Source organism: Lipotes vexillifer, unplaced genomic scaffold (assembly GCF_000442215.2).
Source record: "Lipotes vexillifer unplaced genomic scaffold, Lipotes_vexillifer_v1.1 scaffold3427, whole genome shotgun sequence".
In the NCBI taxonomy this organism is placed as follows: Eukaryota; Metazoa; Chordata; class Mammalia; order Artiodactyla; family Lipotidae; genus Lipotes; species Lipotes vexillifer.
Genome location: NW_006778738.1, coordinates 128,235 through 145,018, shown reverse-complemented (window position 1 = coordinate 145,018; position 16,784 = coordinate 128,235). Strand labels below are relative to the sequence as shown.

Below are 16,784 nucleotides of genomic sequence, written 5' to 3'. Positions count from 1 at the left end.
CCCAGCCGCTCCGCGGCATGTGGGATCCTCCCGGACCGGGGCACGAACCCGTGTCTCCTGCATCGGCAGGGGGGGGGGGGGGGGGGGGGCGGTCGCCTGGGGCTTCCCCTCCCCCCAGCCGCCCGGGCTCATATCCTGTTCCCGCCCGCAGGGGGGAGGGGCCGCCTTCCGGCCGGCCAGCCAACGAAGGGTTAAGACCCCTCCTCTCTGGTTTCTGAATATTCATGAGAAGGCGAGTCCCAGGCAGGCTACACCCCCACATTCCAAAAGCCTCGCGGACTTTTCCCTTTTACAGCAAGAGCCTTCCAGGCGTGAGAATCCGGAACTGGTAACGCACTTTCTCCTATTCGCCAATCCAAAGATTCCTATTTGTATATGCAAAAAAGAGGTAGGGCAATCTATCAAAGTCACGTGGCCAGGAATGACTGAAAGACCCCGCGGCGAAAGGGGGCGGCCGGAGCTCCAGTGGCGCAATCGGTTAGCGCGCGGTACTTATATAACAGTGCTAAGCGGAGCGATGCCGAGGTTGTGAGTTCGATCCTCACCTGGAGCACTTTTAGTTTTCTCCTACTGGTTTTTGTAAATTTATGCATCTTATTAGTCAACGCGAACATCTACATCACTTAAAAGAATAAACGTTTCGGTCTCCTGAATTTTTAAGCTGGGAGGAATCCTGGGACTCTGATGACGATCTGTTAGGGAGTGTTTTCTGTTGTGGGGAGGTGCCGTTTTCCTCTTGGTCACCAGGGGGTGGTATTGCCTCTCAGATGCCCGGGAATTTCAGTCTGCAAATCAGTAGATGTGTCAGGCTGTTGGGTCCTCAGCAAACTGCCTATGTGATACTGTCTCCTTCTCCATCTTTTTCTGTCTTGGATTCCCGCCCCCCCACCCCCCCAGTTTTATTGAAATGTAATCGCCGTATAACATTGTATCAGTCCAAGATGTACAAAATAATTTTAGATACGTATAAATTGTGAAATAATTACCACAATGTTTAATTAACATCATTACTTCACAGTTACTATTTGGTGTGTGTGTGTGTGTCTTGGAGTTTTCTCTCTTTCTCTCCCCATTTCTGAATCGATTTTTTTTTTTTTTTCAACAAATTCTGAAGCTTGTGACCACTGTGTGACTGGCTCCTGTTTAGGGTTTAGGTGTGAGTGATACAGCAGTGAACAAGACAAAGTCGAAGTCCCTGCCCCTGAGGATCTGACATTCTAGTGGGGGAGGAAGATTGCTAGAAACATAAGATCTAAGTACATTTTATATGTTAGGTGGTGATAAACATCTTGGAAAAAATAGAGCAAGGTAGGGAGGATGGGGGTTGCAATATTAGTAGTCAGGGACCATCTCACTGAGGAAACATTTTGAGCAGAGACCTGAAGAAGGGGAATAAGCTGTTGGGATACCTGGGGGAGTATTCCAGGCACAGGGAACAGGCAGTGCAAAGGCCCTGTGGCTGAAGTATGCCAAATGCACTGTTGGAAGCCAGAGTGACTAGAGCAAGAGTGATCAAAGATGAGAGCCAGGCTGTGTAGGCTGGTGAGGACTTAAGACTTTGGCTTTTATGTGATCTGACTCAGGTGTCATGACAGCTTCCCTCTGGTTGCCTAGTGTGGGAGTGGGGAAGAGACTGAGGGTAGGGGCCTGAGCCAGGAGACCAGGAAGGGGCTGCTATGATGGTTCAGGTGGGAGATGATGCCCGATGGAACCAGGGTTGGGGCCAGAGGAGGAGGCAGGAGGGTGGATTGTAATCTCTCTTTAGAAGGTGAATCAGACAGGACTGACTTTGAATTGGGGTGTGGGGTTGAGGAAAGAGTCAAGAGGAATGACTCTCAGGTGTTTGGCACTGGTAGCTGGTGTTAGGTGCCATTTTTGCAAGTGAGGGTTTGTTAGTTCGTTTGTTTTCAAGGGGCAGAGAACCTGTTTTTCGCAAAGGGAAGGACCAGAGATGTGTTACTTCTTGTTCTTTCAGTGCCTGTGAATGTCTGCGTGGCTTGCTCTTCCTCTCCAACGTCTTTGGGTTTCTGGGTTTCTCTCTCTCTCTTTCCCAAACCTCCTCTCCAAGTATGGGGACCTGAGCCCTTTCCCAAAACGGGGCGTGGGGGCGGGGGTGCTTCGTGGAAGAGGAGATCAAAGGTCAGGGCCTGCCAGTGGGCGAGCGGAGAGGGCCAAGGAGGGCTGAGAGGTCTAGGAGGCATGAGGAGGGGAGGGGAAGAGGAGAACACTCGCAGGAGGGAATGGGGTGAGGGAGGTGGAACAGAGGGGATGAAGAGTGTGGGCAGGGAAGGAATGGGTGGAGAGAGAAGGAAAGGAGGCCAGAAGGGGGAGGAGGAGGGGAACTGGAAGGAAAGAGAGGAGGGGATAGAGGACGGGGAATGGGCGGCAGGAAGGCAAAGATATTAAAAAGGGGAAGGGGAGAGGAGTGCTGGGGGAGGAGGAGCTGGGGAGGGTGGGGGAAGAAGGGGAGGGGAAGGTCGGCGCAGGAGGGTCTGGGCTGGAGGAACTGAGAGGGAGGAGAAGGGGTGAGGTAGGGAGAGGAGAGGGAAGTGAGGGGCGGGGGGACGAGGGGGTAGGAGGCCGCGGCGGAAGGGGGCGGGGCGCAGGCACTGACGCGAGGCGGCTTCCTGGCGCTGGGCTCCTCCGCCCCAGTGTGGTTCTCGCCGCCTCTTGCCTTGTATGGTCCGAGGACGCTGCTCTCCCGGGGGCCCCGCCCCGTCCCGGCGCGGCCGCGACCCCCACCCCGCCTGGGGCGCGAGACCACGAGTTTCCAAGGCTCAGAAATGTCGAGATCTCGCAATCCCGAACTTCTCGAAACTCGACAGGCCAAGATTCTGGAATCCCGAAGGTCTAGGAGCCCGGAAAGCCAGAGGCTACAGTTCTGCGATTCCTAAACGTTCTGGGACACCCAGGGTCTAGAAGTCGCCGAGAGACCAAGTCTGAGATTCCACAGTGTTGACATTCTAGAATCCTGAAGGCTTTCAAGCTGCCTCCGCCGAGATGCCGAAAGCCTGAGTCCCCCACACTCTCCGATCCTGGAAGGCCGGGCGGTGGGACCCCAGGACGCCTCGGCTTCCGGGACGACCCCTCCCCCACCTGCCGCGCCGGCCTCCTTCGCTTGCCCTGGGCTCGTGCCCCGGCACATTCCGTCCTCCCCACTCCGCCCCGCCCTCCTCCCTCGGCCCCATGGGGACGGAAACATCCCGTCCCCGCCCGCGCCCGGCCGAGAGCTGGGTCAAGGATCCCGGCGGGACGGGAGCGCCTCCCACGCCCCGGGAACTGGCTCTCCCGGTTCCTACCCGGTGATCTCACCTGGCCCCGCCCTCTCAGGTGAATGGCCGGGCCAGGTGACGTCACTTCCTGCCAGGTAAGCGCCGCTGGCGGCTCGGCTCCGGGGAGGTTTGGAGGAGCTATCGGCTGATTCCATCCCGCTTCTAGAAAAGGGCACACCGTCCTCCCCTCACATCTCACTACCTCTAGACCGCAGAAGAGCCAGGATTCCAGTTTACACACAGATTTCTTTTATTTAAAAATTCCAAAAAAAATAAAATTTTAACAATATATATTACTTCATATATTATAGTATACTTATAACAATAATTAGTCCATCGTTTCCCATATTACAAAAAAGAGGAAGAAAAATACAAGGGAAGTAGACGACCCAATATATATAAATACTATAAAATCTACCAGAATAAATAAAGTCGTCATAAATAAAAGGCCCAAAGGCGTGGGTGGGTGGGAGAGCAGGGAGTTGGCAACGGCTTTGGCTGCTTGTTTTTGGAGGGAAATTTGAGCACCAGGATTCCCCTTCAGGGGAGGCTCCAGTCACCATCAGACACCAGAACCTCGGGATCTAGAAAAAATTGGAAGGGGGCAGCGGGGGCTTATTATTCACAGCATTGGGCGGGGGAGAGGTGAAAGAGGCCTCACTGCCTCCAATTTGCTACATTTTTTTAAGACCCCAGAAAACACTCCTTCCCCCAACAGCATGAACAGCTTGCACACCGGGGACCTGCCCCAGCGTAGGGTCAGGGGAGTGAGTTAATGCACTTTGGAAGGTGGGGCGGAGCTACTTGATTAAGAGTCCCTTGGTTCCCCCGCAGCCTCGGGACCCCTTGTGGAACCCACAGCATAAGAGAACTGGCCCCCCTTAAGATCCAGCTGATCTGCACTAGGCAGGCACTTGTCACTCCGAAACGGAGATACGATTGAAGATGGGGAGTCTCCTGGGGGCTGCAGGTGGTTGGGGTGGCCCAAAAACCCCGGCCTCGAACACAGGCGAGTCAGATCCCCCCAGGCTGCTGCCGCTGCTGGCATATTCGTCAGGATCAGATCCCAGGGAGTGCGCAGAGGGGCTCCGAGCCAAGCCACCCAAGGGCCCCCAGACGCTGCTGGGGGTGGCCCTTCGGCAGGAAGGACAACAGGCTGGGGTGGGGTCCCTTCGGGCCACCGGAGTCCCTGGGGCAGCAGAGAAGGCAGAGGGTGAAAGTGGAAGGTCCCCAGGTGGTGGTGGTGGGGAGCTGGAGGGTGAGAAGGAGCACGAGGACAGGGAAGGGCCTGCTGGGCCTGCTGGTGGTGGCGAGGTTCGGCGGCCTGAGGGCAGGCCTGAGAAGCTGATGCTCTGGCGCAGCACGTGGGGGTGGCCAGAGGCACCCAGGTCCTCGCTGGGGTTGTGGATGAAGTGGCAGCGCGAGCCGTAGGGGCAGCGGCCCTGGAGGTAGAACTTGTGGCACAGTTCCGTCTTGTACTTGGGGTGGCGACTGGCCTGGCGCAGCTCACCCAGGCCGTGGGCAAACTGGCACTTGGCCCCATAGCGGCAGCGCCCGCTTTCTGAGAAGGTCCGACATAGCTCGGTCTTGTAGCGGGAGGAGGTGGTGGGGGTCGCAGTAGGCGAGGTGGGTGAGGGCGACAGCTCAGGGCCTGGGCGGGGAGCCAGGGGCGCGAAGCCTGGGGGTGGGGGCACCCAGCCGCAGCTGCGACCCTCCACCAGGCTGGTGGAGCGGCCAGGCAGGCGGGCAGCCACCCCAGACGAGCTGGAGTCGGGTAAGCCGAGGCTCCAGAGTCCCGAGGAGGCCCAGGCCGAGCTGGACTCAGTCTCTCCGTGGTCGGAAGGCAGGTCATGGCTCAGCAACTGGAGGCTCTGTGGGAACAGGGATCGGTCAAGACACCGAAAATGCAGGGTGACGCCCCGCCCCAGCTGCAGGGCACCTAAGAGCTTGCCAGTCCGGTTTGTGGGCTCCCAGCCTGAGCCCCACCCGTCCGCAGAAAACAAACATGGGTTCCGGATCGCAAGGATCCCGATTTGGAGGTTCTGAGTTTATTCGCGATTGAAACTTATCCCGAGGGACCCAGGAATCCCGGCTCCCCCGGCTGGATCAGAGGGGCTCTAAAGTCAGGACACATTGCTGTCCTCCAAATTTCAGCCTCTGGGCCTCTAGGGATCTGAGGTTCTCCAGTTTCACAAGTGGAGGAGCGGGCAAAGTTAACCCAGGAGTCCGGATCTCTTCGGTTTTAGAGTTGCCAGAGTCTTCTGGGTCAGGGAGTGAAGAGACAGAAGTCGGCTCCCCCTCACCCTGAGACTCCAGCCCAAGAAACGCCTCAGCGGAAAACCGCACCCTCAGCAACTACCAGGGGTAAGCCAGGTGTGGGGTCATTTCCGCCTGCAGACAGCCCCAGTCTGAGAAAAGTTCTCCAGCTTTCCATCTCCGAGGGCCACCCCACCCGTGTTTGGACCGAGACCAGAAAGTCACGGGCTCCATTTTCACCTCCAGAGCATCACACTGGTCTGAGACGGGAGGCAGGGACCCCGGGCCGAAGTGTGAAGCACTAATGAGTTCCAGTTTGAGAAAGGAGCCAGGGGTCCCGGGCGGGAGTTTGTGGCGCTAGAGAGCCCTGGTTTGAGAAGGGAGTTAGGCATTGCGGACCTCGGGGTGCCGATCAGCGGGGGCTCACCTCGTAGATGGCGGTGAGATCCATGGCGGCGCAGATGGCCGAAGGCTGAGGCACAGGCCGAAAGTGGGAGCGCTGAAGTCAGGCTGCGGTGGGGTGGAAGAGCCGCCGCTTTTATCTAGCCGGAGGGGGGCGGGGCCTTGAGGAGTTGGCCCGGGCGGGCGGGGCCAGGAGGGGCGCTTCCCGGACGCGCGCCCCCGGCGCAGCCCGCCCAGCCCTGAACCGGACCCCATCCGCCCGGATCCCGGCCGGGGCTCGCCTGAGGGGGGCCTGCGGGCGGTCGCAACACCGCGGGGAGTGCGTGGGGTGGGGGTGTCGGCCCAGTTTTCAAAGGCTGGAGACTGAGGCGCGGAGAAGGGAACTGGCACGGAGGTGGGGGCAGGGCTCCTGGGGGAATTGACAAGGGCAGAGGCTGAGAGGGCGTGCGATCGAGAGACTGCCCGACAGGGGCGGGGAGAGACGCACGGAGAGCAAGAGACAGAAATGGAGAGACCAAAGAGAAAAACACAGGGACACACACACAGAGGGAGGGAGTTGCGCACACAGGGAGACGTGCACAGAGAGGGAGAGACAGGGTAAGGAGAGGAGGCGAGGTGGGGAGGCACAGATTGAAAAGACAAGATATAGACAGTCCCAGAGAGACAAATTCAGAGCGGGAAGCGGGAGGGAGGGAGAGTCACATAAAGAAACAGAGAACAGGGAGAAACAAGCATCCACAGACAGAAATCCGCAGGAGCAAAACGGAGAGGAGACCCACGGGCCTGGTGGAGAATTCTCTTCTGAGACCTGCTGGCCTGGCACGGTCTCGCTCTCAAACAGCCCAGATCCGGAGACCTGGACCTCCCTCCCTGCCCCGACTCACGGGGGTTGGGGGTGGGTGGGGTTCTGGACACCTGGCGAGGCTGGAAAGGGGCCTCCTTTCCCAATTTCCCAATTCCTCTGTGTCTTCTCACCCTCACGCAGATAATGACACTTCTGATCTCTTCCTCTGGGCTAGGCACTGTTGCATGAAAGTGCTTTATTTACATACATTAACTCAAAGAGGTATTGTTATGCCTGTTTTACACACCAGGAAACCCTGGCAGAGAGAGGCCAAGTTATCCTCCTTTAGTAAATGGCAGCAGCCTAATACCAGGGCCTTAAATTATGTTAAGAGTTTGTGCTCAGAGAAAACTCAAGATTGGGAAGGGGGAGATCTTTTATTATGGTGGTGGGTTTCCTTGATGGAAAGCTGTCTCGAATGGCAGAAATGGGTCATCCCCAACTGATGGTCGGATGGGTCTCTAATAAAGGGATGTACCTTGAGAAAACTCTAAATGTGCAGAAATCACTCCCCTTATTGGCAAGTCTTTTATTGTCAAGGGGTTGCACTGAGTGACGCTCTCTTAAGATATGGAGAAGAAACTAATTTTTAAACTGGGTCTCGATGAGCTAGCTGGCTGCCCTGAGTGAAAACACGGGGGTAGAAATAAACCATCGCCACAGAGTGCAGTTATAATGGTGGAAAGTTCATTCTTGCAGGTTGCGACTGCAGACTGCGGGCTTGTATTGAGGTGGGGAGATTCTGCTAGACACGCTGACTTGCTCGTCCGACAGAGCACGGGGGAATCCCTGGTGCGGCGCTTTCTGGGGCCGAGGGGCCTTCCCGGCCGGTCTCGTGAGCTGGGCGGCTGCGGGCGGCTCTGGCACGGTTGCAGCCTCCCTCTAGCCTGTGACTCACTCGCACGGGGCGAGGGAGGGGGGCTTCCTGGAAGCCGTGACGAGGAGGCTAGGCCTGGATGCCAGGGCTCCTCTCTGTAACCAGGGCTTCTGTCGCCTGTAAACAGACGCTCGAGGGCTACGGGAAAAGGGGGAAAGGGGAGGTGCCTGGCACCCGCCGCCCGGTTGGGCTTCAAATCCCTGTGCGGCTAGTGGGACTAAGGCGGCGGTAAAACGAGACGTGGGAGGCACCCTGGGGTCCCCGGTGTCCGGCTTGGCTCTGGCCGCGATCCTGGAGGAGGGATACCAGTTTCGATTCCCTGGAGACAGGGAGCATTTCCCATCCCTGAGTCAAGCTGACCCCCTCCCCTCTCCCAACTGCTGAGTCATCGGCCCGAGAGCCAGGACGCTTCGGACTGGGCGACTCTCGAAGAGGCTAGAGGGGGCTTTGCGCGATGAAGAACCGACCACCCCTGGAAGCACTGACGGGGGCGGGGGTCCTAAGAGCCCGGGTCTCCGCCCCTCCTTGCTCAGATCTAAGAGTCCGGGTTTCCAAGCCACCTCCTCGCTCAGACCCAGGACACCCGGCCCCCAGCCCCTTCCTTCACCAGACCCAGGAGTCCAGGCCCCCAGCTACCCTCGATCTCAAACGCAGGGGCCCCGAGGCCCCTCTCCCAACGGTTTAGGAGTCTGGCTCCCATCCCCCCCTCCCCCCCCCGCCCCCGCCCCGCTCCCGTCCAGGCCTCAGGCGTCCCAGCCCAGGAGGAAGTTCAGGGCAGGGCTCCGCCCCGCTCCTCACGTAGCCAGCGGGAAAATCCGTGGCACCAGCTAAGGCCGGGAATCCCCTCTGGAATGACGGTGGGGAAGGGGACGGCCGGGGTCCCCCGTGGGGCGCAAGGGGGCAGGTCCTGGGCGGGCAGACAGGGGGAAAGGGGCGGAAACCAGAGAGGCTAAAAATACGGCGAGCGCTTCCGGCCTAGGGGGAGGGGAACGTTGAGCAGTTTCCAGAAAAACAAGCGGGGACGGGAAACGCGGGGGTGTGAGAGCCGGCCAGAGCGCGCGGGCGATCTGGGGACAGTGTACGCGCCGGCACGTGTGTCTTGTGCGCCCCAGGCGTGATTGACTGGGGGGGAGCGGGTGCGGCCGACGCGGGCTGGCAGTGTGCGCGGCTGCGCGGGCCCTGCGGCGTGTGGACCACGTGTGCGCTGTAGGTGCGAGGTGGGGCTGCCCTGGCGCGCCTGGATGTGCAATTGGGCAATTAGGTTTGGGACACAAGTGCGCCCACTTTCCTGTGTCAACGCTGTGTCCTTACAACCCACCTGGAACGTATGGCTGTGAGAATAAATGCGGGAAACCGCCTATGCCTGCGTGTTTCTTACCAGACTGTATTTACCCTCACCATCTGTGGGGGAGGGAGAGTGTACTCAGCTGTAACTGTCTTTGAGGTGGCATCCGTGAGAACGTGTGACTTACATACCTCCCTGCACATCTCTGTGTAGCTCTGAAACACCTTGGGATCTGTAGTGACTGAGTGATTGTAACTCTTTGAGGGAGGCTGGCGAGAGTCGCTGTCTGTGTCCTCAGGTGTGATGAGGCTCTGTGAGCACACAGCTTTGGAGCTGAGGGTGTGTGGGAGCATGTGCGTGGCTGTAGGCAGCTGTAGCTGTGTGCAGGGCGCCTGCAGCTGACTGTGTGTGTGGTCATCAGGTGTATGAATAGTGTTCCTGTGTCTGTGTCTTTGGGGTGTAGCTGAAAACACCAGGAGGCCAGTGTCTGGAAGCAGTTCCTCTGTGGCTCAGTCACAGGGCAGTGAAACTGAACTTTGGTTCCTGACGTCTACAAGCGCACATGATGGGGAGGGCAGCTGGCCCACTCCTGCGGTTCGCACAGGCCTCCGTGGGCAGAGCAGAGGAAAACACGCACGCACACTCGAACCTGAGAAGCATTATCTAAATCCAGCCTCCACTGCTTTTGATAATGTTGAGCTGAGGGCAGGGCTGAGTCAGCCTGTGATGGGCAAAGTCTGAGATGGGGTAGAAGATAGCGGGTTAAGGGGTGGTTAGAGGGTTGTTTGTATATTCACATAGTTGGATTGTTCCTTGAGTCTGTTTGTGGGACTGCCCCCAGGATGGAGACGCCAGGGACACCATGATTGTAGGATGGTGGGCTATGCTATTCTCTGCTAGGGAAGAGGGGTGTCGTGTGCGCCTGTGTTTTGCCATGGTCTGTTTTGCCCTGTGTGGCTGTGCATCTCACGTGCATGCTTCCTTGGAGTGGGCGGTTGTGCACGAGGCTGTACAGTCTCCCTCTGGGTTTAATAATCCACTAAGAACCTTCACTAAGGTCCTCTCCTATTCCTGCCTCTTCACCGTGGCCCAGGCTTCCACATTATTCCACCAACACACCATCACATTTCTGCCTCAGGCAGGGCCTCTGCACTTACTGTTTCCTCTCCCTGGAATGTCCACAACTTATTCCCTTTCCTTCAAGTTCACTCCAATACTACCTTCTCAGTGAGGCCTTCATGACCTGGGTCAAGGACTTTTAACAGGTTTAAAAATAACCTTGTCATCTATTTAACAAATAATAAATACATGTAACATCTATTTACAGATCACATTAATACACGTGAACCACTACCCAACCTAAACTCTCAAACTTTCATGTTTTCCAATAAAGTAACATAATTCTCCATATGCAAATCTTTTTTTTTTTTCGGTACGCGGGCCTCTCACTGTTGTGGCCTCTCCCATTGCGGAGCACAGGCTCCGGACGCGCAGGCCCAGCGGCCATGGCTCACGGGCCCAGCCGCTCCGCGGCATGTGGGATCTTCCCAGACCGGGGCACAAACCCGTGTCCCTTGCATCGGCAGGCGGACTCTCAACCACTGCACCACCACGGAAGCCCCCATATGCAAATCTTGTGTTACTTATTCGCAAATACTTTTCTTTTCCTCCTATTATCTCTCTCCACTTCTGATCTCACTTCTCTGCTTTATTTTCCTTCTTGGAATTTCTCATTACCTGACATACTGTGTTTTACTTTATCACACTTAACTGTCACTGGAATATCAGCTCCAGCAAGGCAGGGATCTTTGGTTCACACTGTATAGGGCTTGGCCCAAAATAGATACTCGGCAAATGTGTGTTGAATGAACTCCACTTCTGGGTGCACAATTTCCACCGTGTGGCTGTGTGAATTGTGCATCCATCATCTCGCTGCCCACCAGGTGTCTCCGCAGTCTCCCTGGGTGTGGTTTTAGGCACTGCTGGGCCCCGTATCAGGGCTGCTGGGATGCCATGCCCGCATCCATGTGTGATGCTGTGTTGCTGCGGCCTCACAGGGCCAGCTGTACTTGACTCCGAGTGCGTGGGCCTGTGCACTGACACGTCTCTACCAGTATGTGGTGTGTGCCCACAGGCTGGAAGCCACTGGGCCCTTCTGGGGAAGGCGTGCTGTACTCAGATAATTGCATCACGTTAGGTGGAAATATAACTTTGTTTTTTGTATTTATCTGGACCTTACGTATGGTTAAGGAGATGTGTATGGGTGCCATATTGACAAGGACAAGGTTACGATGGTCAGTCTTATGTGTCAACTTGGCTAGGCTACAGTCCCCAGTTATTTAATCAAACTAGTCTAGAAGATGCTGTGAACGTATTTTGTAGATGTGATTAAAGTCTATAATCAGTTGACTTTAAGTAGATTATTCTAGAAGATCTGGGGAGTCACATGGGGGGGTGGGGGCTGATTCAGTCAGATAAATGGGCAGAGCTATGGCTTCCTTTCAGGAGAAATTCTACCTATGGGCTGCAGCTTCAGCTAGTGTCCAAGAGTTCTGCTGCCCTGCCTGGAGCTTGCCCCTATGTGCCTGGCACTTCAAGGAAGGTCAGGGAGAAAGGGAAGGAACTTCTGGGATGTGTGTACACACACACACACACACACACACACACACACACACACACACACACACACACACACACACACACACACACACAGTTGCAGACTCTGGGTGGATCGCAGGTCTCCATGGTCCCGGGTTTTCCTCACAGATGTGGAGTCCAGGACAGGAGGCCTCTGGGCGGTGCCATGGGAACCAGGGTACAGAAGGTTTTGGGTGGGTCAGTCCCCCAACCAAGCTGAGTCACTTGAGCCTTTCACACTCACCACCTGGGCCTGGGCTGGTAGCTCCGCCCTGTACTTGCCCAGGCCTGAAGGCCATGGGGAAGCCTGGTGGGGCACTCCCTCCCTGAAGCCCCCTCCCCAAGGTCTGCTTCCCGGAGCTGGGGCCCAGGCGCCTGTCTTCTTCCCCAGGACTGATGATTCACCCCTGCTGGGGCCTTTTCACTTCTCCTTTGGGGCTAAAAATACAGGGACCCAGGCATCCAACTGGGCCAGGCTTCACCGCAGATTGCACAACGCCCCTCGTTTGAGTGCTGCTGACGCAGACCCCGGGTATTGGGGGTGGCGGGCTGGGTTGCTCCCCGATCGGGCGTGCTGAGGTCAGGGCCTAGACCCCTCCACTTCCTCTTTCCTGGGTCAAGCAGACTGGGGGTTGAGCTGACACGGGAGGTGCTAGGGATCCCTGGATGTGACTGTGGTCCCTGGAAATGAAGCTCCTTCTAGCCCCAGGTAAGCCAGGGGTTCTGGCTTCCATTCTGGCCCCCTGCACAGAGTCCCAGTTAGGAGCTGGGGGCAGAAGACAGCAAAGGGGCACTGGGAGAGAGATGGTCAGAGACAGGGAGATGGGGACAAAGAGATCGAATGACACAAGACGCTCAGAGGAACAGCTAGAAAAAGGAGCAGGCACAGAGACCACCCCCGAACTGGGACAGAATCAAGGAAGGATTGAGGGAGAGGGACCCAGTCAGGGCTCCAGAGCCAGGCCAGGTTGGGGGAGAGCCCCTGGAAGAGGTCACCAACGGGCACAATCCAAAGTCCACCCTCAGCCAGGGAAGAGAGAAGGCAGCCCGCAGAGGCCAGGTCCCGCCCTGGGTGCTCCCTGCTGGCCTCTGCTGCCCCCTGCTGGCGCCAGCCGCAGTGAGCAGGCAGGAAGAAAAGTCAGAGACATAGCTGCTTTGAGGCCACTCTTCATTCCCTCCTCCACCGCCAGCCCCGCTCCCAGCCCTGCCAGCTCACAGGGCGCCCCCCGGGCCCGTAGGCGGTGCAGGCGTCTTGCCTGTGACCTTGTTGGCGCAGTCCAGCAGGGCAGTGTGAATGTCCTTGGCACAGGCAATCTGGGCTTTGATGACCGCCAGGTATTGCGGATAGGGCAGGCTGTCAGGCTGGACGGCGTCAGGCTTGGTGGCTGTGGGCACCAGTGTTGGAGAGTGCTTGGCACTGTCGCAACTCTGTGACAGGCACTCATGGGCCAGGCGCTGTGGGCAGGCAGGCAAGGTGTGGCATCAGCCTTCACTCCGGGTACTGCCAGCCCCACCCCAAGGGCCGGCCTGGGGTAGCCTTTTTAGTCTCTGGAATCCTGGGGTCTTGGGGTCAGAGCCTGGCCCTGCCACTCGCTGGGTGGCCTCAGGCATGCGGCTGCTCCTCTCTGTGTCTGTTTCCTCCTTTGGAAAATGGGTTTAATAACTACTTCTATCTAATAAGGTGAGAAAGGCGAGAGCAGAGTGCAAGGGACACAGGCACAGGTCCTGGCAAGTTAACTTAAGTGCTAGTTGATGAATGTCAACTACTATTGTTGTGACTGTCCTGACCCTAGGCTTGGCATTGGCACTAGCTTCTCTGGCGGCACCTGCTCCTCCTGGTTTTCCTCCTACTTCTCTGGCTGGTCCTTCTAGATGCTTTTTAATCTACCTAAGCCTTAAATGTGGTAATTCCTGTATCCCTTCTCCTCCTCTCATCCTCATGCCCTCTAGGGGTTGTCTCACTCACACACACTACTGTTCCGACCTCTGTACTGATGACATCACTTCTGTGCGCCCAGCCTCCCCTAAAATCCCAGAGTTCTCATACTCTGCCCCCAAAACCACTCTCCTTCCTGGGTCCCTGTCTCAGGGACGGCCCTACCCTTCCAACTAGAGCCCCGGGCCTCATCTTGGAGGCTCCTCCCCCAGTCCATCAGTCCCATGGCCCTGTGCATGAAGCCTTCTGAGTATCTCTCCCACCTGCCCTTTCCCACTTCCTCAGGACCCTGCTCTGGTGGAACCTGGCCCTCCTGAATCCTGCCACGGGCTCCCAGCCTCCACTCTCAGCCCCTTGCACCCATCCCTCATGTGGCAGCCAGAGGCATATTCCTACAAAAGCAAATGGGTCCCTGTCCTTCCCTGCTTGAAACCCTCCATGGCTCCCCAGCACCCTCCAGGCTATATTCAAAATGCAACAAGCGCCAACGCCTACCACACCTCAGCCAGACTGAATTTCAGGATGTTCCTAAAGGGAACTTAAAGCAGAAGCCGTTCCGCCTGGCTGGAACACCTTTCTACCACCACGAGGCTGCTCACACTGACTTTTCTTTCAAAGTCCACTTCAAAATAATGATGACAATGAGGATACTACAGGAAACGTTTGCCATGTGTCCAGTACCTGGTTAAGTGCTATATATGCAAGATCTTGCTGAGTCCTTCCCAAAAATCCATTTTCCAAAGGAGGAACCCAAGGCTCAGAGGTAGAGATTGGTGGTCCGTCTGACTCCAAAGGCTGTGCTCTGAGCCACTTGCCCTCCTCTCAACTCCTGCCCTTTTTCCATTTTTTGTTCCAGCCTCCGCTCAGATGTGCTCTCCACTAGTAGTCTACCCTGAGCCACTTCCTCCCTAAACCTGCCCTAGGCAGGGTCAGGTGCCTTCTCTGGACTTCCACAGCCCCCCGAGCTTCCCTCATTTTAATCCTGCCCCCTCTGCCTGTGCCTCCACGACTCCAGCCCTGAGCCTTCTGTCTATGCTTCCCCCTTCAGAGCCCTCCATGGCCTGAGCTTTTCCCATCAGAGCCCTGACTACTCTGAGCTGTCACTGTTTGAGGATTTTTTTGTCACCCCACTGAACTGGAAGCTCTGTGAGGGCAAGGATTGGGCAATATTGTGCCCCCAGCATCAGTTGCAGCATCAGCACAGGTCTGGGCCACAGGAGGTGCTCAGTGAGCGTGTGTCGACTGACTGAATGAAGGTTCCTGAAGCACCAGGAACTGAGGCAGGGTTGTGGTCACCCGGTGGCTAGGAGACCCCTTACCAGGCAGAGCTCTAGCTGGTCACAGAGCGCGTAGAACTCCTCCAGACACTTGTCAAAGCGCTGAATGGGTCCATCGCTGCTCTTCCTACAGTCCAGGAGAATAAGGTGCGGAATGTATTTCCAATCTCTGGGACTAAGTGACCTACCCAACCAAGTATCCGTCAGAAAACCAGGTATAGGCCCAGGAGACCCGAGGCAGGGCCTAGGGGACAGTTAATAGAAGAAGGGGCAAAAAGGGCAAGGTCAGGCGCTAGGGAGCCAGGCTTGAAAATAAGAGAAAAGTGGGGTGGGTGTGGTGCAAGGGGGATGAGTTTCTAAGACTAGGATGGAGTTAGGACAGCCTGGAGAAAGAGGAGTACTCACTGTCCATTGTCAATGTTAGTGTTCTGAATCAAGTTCTGTGCTGCAACCTTCATCAAGGTCTAGTTTAAAGAAAAAAAAAAAAAGAGATGAAGGAGATAGAGAAAGAGAAGAGGACACTTTTGGTAGATCTACATCTTCCTTAACACCCAATCTCAGGCCTCCTCTTCACTTGGCACTTACCCTCCTGTCACTCCAGAGTATCTCCAGCTTCCATTCCTCTATAGCAATAACCACCTGTATTTTCCCAGAGGCCCGCTCTCGCCAATACCGTCCCGGACATAACTTTTGAGTCCTCCCTCACCCACCAGTCACTGTCAGTCTCTGTACAGGCCAGTCCTTTCCTCAGGCTTTAACGACCAGAGCTAAGTTTCTCCTTTAAAGTCCCTCCCCCTCGAATTCCAGTCAGTCTCAAGCTCAAGATTCGCCCTGATCCCTCCTCACACTGTCAATCCACAGAGCTTCGCTTTGGCCTCACGAAGAAGATCAAGTCTCATTCCTCTTCCCTGCCTAACGCTCCTTTTGCTCTCTCCCTGACTACAGTCCCTCCGCCCGCCCCCGTGATGTCAGAGAGCCAAATCTCCCGACCAATCACCTGCAGACTTTCCTTCAGCTGCGGGATGAGCATCTTATAGCGCTGCACAGGATCGAAGTCCTGTTGCTGTTGCTGCAAAAGCCCGCTCTGGGCAGGTCCCACAAGCTGTGTTGGTGGTTGTGGCTGCTGCTGGGGACCCGAGCCACCGGCCGAACCCGGACCTGACACACTGGCGGCAGAGGAAGCCGCGGAAGCCTGCTGCTGGGATGCAGCCATCTTTCTCGCTTCGCGGGCGGGAAGTGCGTCAGAAGCGCGTCTTCCCGGTTTCTTTTTAGCGTCTTGGTCTCTAGGCCCCGTTTGCTGGTTAGCTCCGCCTCCCAGAAAATTTAACCAATGGGAGGAAAGAACCCACCCTCCAACTCGACTCTCAAATCCGACGTCTAGACTGAGATACCGATTCACCAGTCACATTGCCTCGCTCCGCCCTTTGCCCAGACGCCCGCCAATCCGGGTGTGGTTCCAATCAGACTCTATTTCCCAGAAGGCGTCGCCGCCTGAGGCGACCTGCGGACCTCAGAGCACTGGCGGCAGTTGGTGTTCTGGAGCTGTGAGTCAGTCCCTGGCGTTGTTTGCGCGTTTACCTGAGTACTACGTAGTACTCCAGTGTTGCTGGAACTCTTCTCACCAGCCCACCTCACTTCGACCCTATCCCTGAGGAGAGCGGTGTCAACCCGAGCCCTGCCTCGGACTGGGCGTGCGCCGAAGTCGGCACGCCTTTTACCGTGGCTCTTTGAGGCTCTTGTCAGGACTTATCTCGCGTCTTCGCCATGGCGCCCACTATCCAGACCCAGGCCCAGCGCGAGGATGGCCACAGGTAGGCACTACGGCGCCTGACTGTACTGTTTTTCTTTACGTTTGGGTAGGCATCGGCGAGGTGGGAGGGTCGAGCCCAGTTGTCAGCCTACAACCTCACCAGCGCCCCCAGGTCAGCCCGTGACGTCACGGAGCGCTCACCCGCTCACGGGGGCGGGTCTCAGAAGGCGTGTTGCCCCCCTCTTTCC

General features: G+C 56.7%; 3 protein-coding genes and 1 non-coding gene across 5 annotated transcripts in view; 2 read left to right on the top strand and 2 right to left on the bottom strand.

The window, feature by feature from the left end:
* The first annotated feature begins 459 nt into the window (after positions 1-459).
* On the top strand, positions 460-553 carry TRNAI-UAU (transfer RNA isoleucine (anticodon UAU)). Its single transcript has 2 exons — positions 460-497; positions 518-553. It is a non-coding gene; the product is annotated as a tRNA-Ile (tRNA).
* Positions 554-3,504: 2,951 nt separating this feature from the next.
* ZFP36 (ZFP36 zinc finger CCCH-type) lies at positions 3,505-6,043 on the bottom strand. Its single transcript, XM_007451779.1, has 2 exons — positions 5,956-6,043; positions 3,505-5,143 (listed from the first exon to the last, which is right to left on the bottom strand). The coding sequence occupies exons 1-2, from the start codon at positions 5,977-5,979 to the stop codon at positions 4,190-4,192; spliced, it is 978 nt and encodes a 325-aa protein (XP_007451841.1). The 5' UTR covers positions 5,980-6,043; the 3' UTR covers positions 3,505-4,189.
* A 6,681-nt stretch (positions 6,044-12,724) lies between these two features.
* MED29 (mediator complex subunit 29) lies at positions 12,725-16,038 on the bottom strand. The gene is made up of 4 exons (XM_007451778.1): positions 15,784-16,038; positions 15,192-15,250; positions 14,829-14,913; positions 12,725-13,028 (listed from the first exon to the last, which is right to left on the bottom strand). The coding sequence occupies exons 1-4, from the start codon at positions 15,997-15,999 to the stop codon at positions 12,786-12,788; spliced, it is 603 nt and encodes a 200-aa protein (XP_007451840.1). The 5' UTR covers positions 16,000-16,038; the 3' UTR covers positions 12,725-12,785.
* Positions 16,039-16,436: 398 nt separating this feature from the next.
* PAF1 (PAF1 component of Paf1/RNA polymerase II complex) overlaps positions 16,437-16,784 on the top strand; it is a 5,130-nt gene continuing 4,782 nt past the window's right edge. The window contains exon 1 of one of the 2 annotated variants that reach the window (XM_007451776.1): positions 16,437-16,597. In XM_007451776.1, the coding sequence (XP_007451838.1) occupies positions 16,551-16,597 (47 nt within the window). In that variant the 5' untranslated portion in view covers positions 16,437-16,550. The remainder of the gene's footprint in view (positions 16,598-16,784) is intronic. The other variant, XM_007451777.1, reaches the window with a different exon arrangement.

Excerpts from the sequence above, each read along its gene's own strand:
- ZFP36 (XM_007451779.1), bottom strand. The coding sequence starts at position 5,979 with ATGGATCTCACCGCCATCTACGAG. Across the intron at positions 5,144-5,955 it reads ATCTCACCGCCATCTACGAG|AGCCTCCAGTTGCTGAGCCA; the intron begins GTGAGCCCCCGC and ends CTGTTCCCACAG.
- MED29 (XM_007451778.1), bottom strand. The coding sequence starts at position 15,999 with ATGGCTGCATCCCAGCAGCAGGCTTCCGCGGCTTCCTCTGCCGCCAGT. Across the intron at positions 14,914-15,191 it reads ACTAACATTGACAATGGACA|GAAGAGCAGCGATGGACCCA; the intron begins GTGAGTACTCCT and ends CCTGGACTGTAG. Across the intron at positions 13,029-14,828 it reads ACCAGCTAGAGCTCTGCCTG|CGCCTGGCCCATGAGTGCCT; the intron begins GTAAGGGGTCTC and ends GCCTGCCCACAG.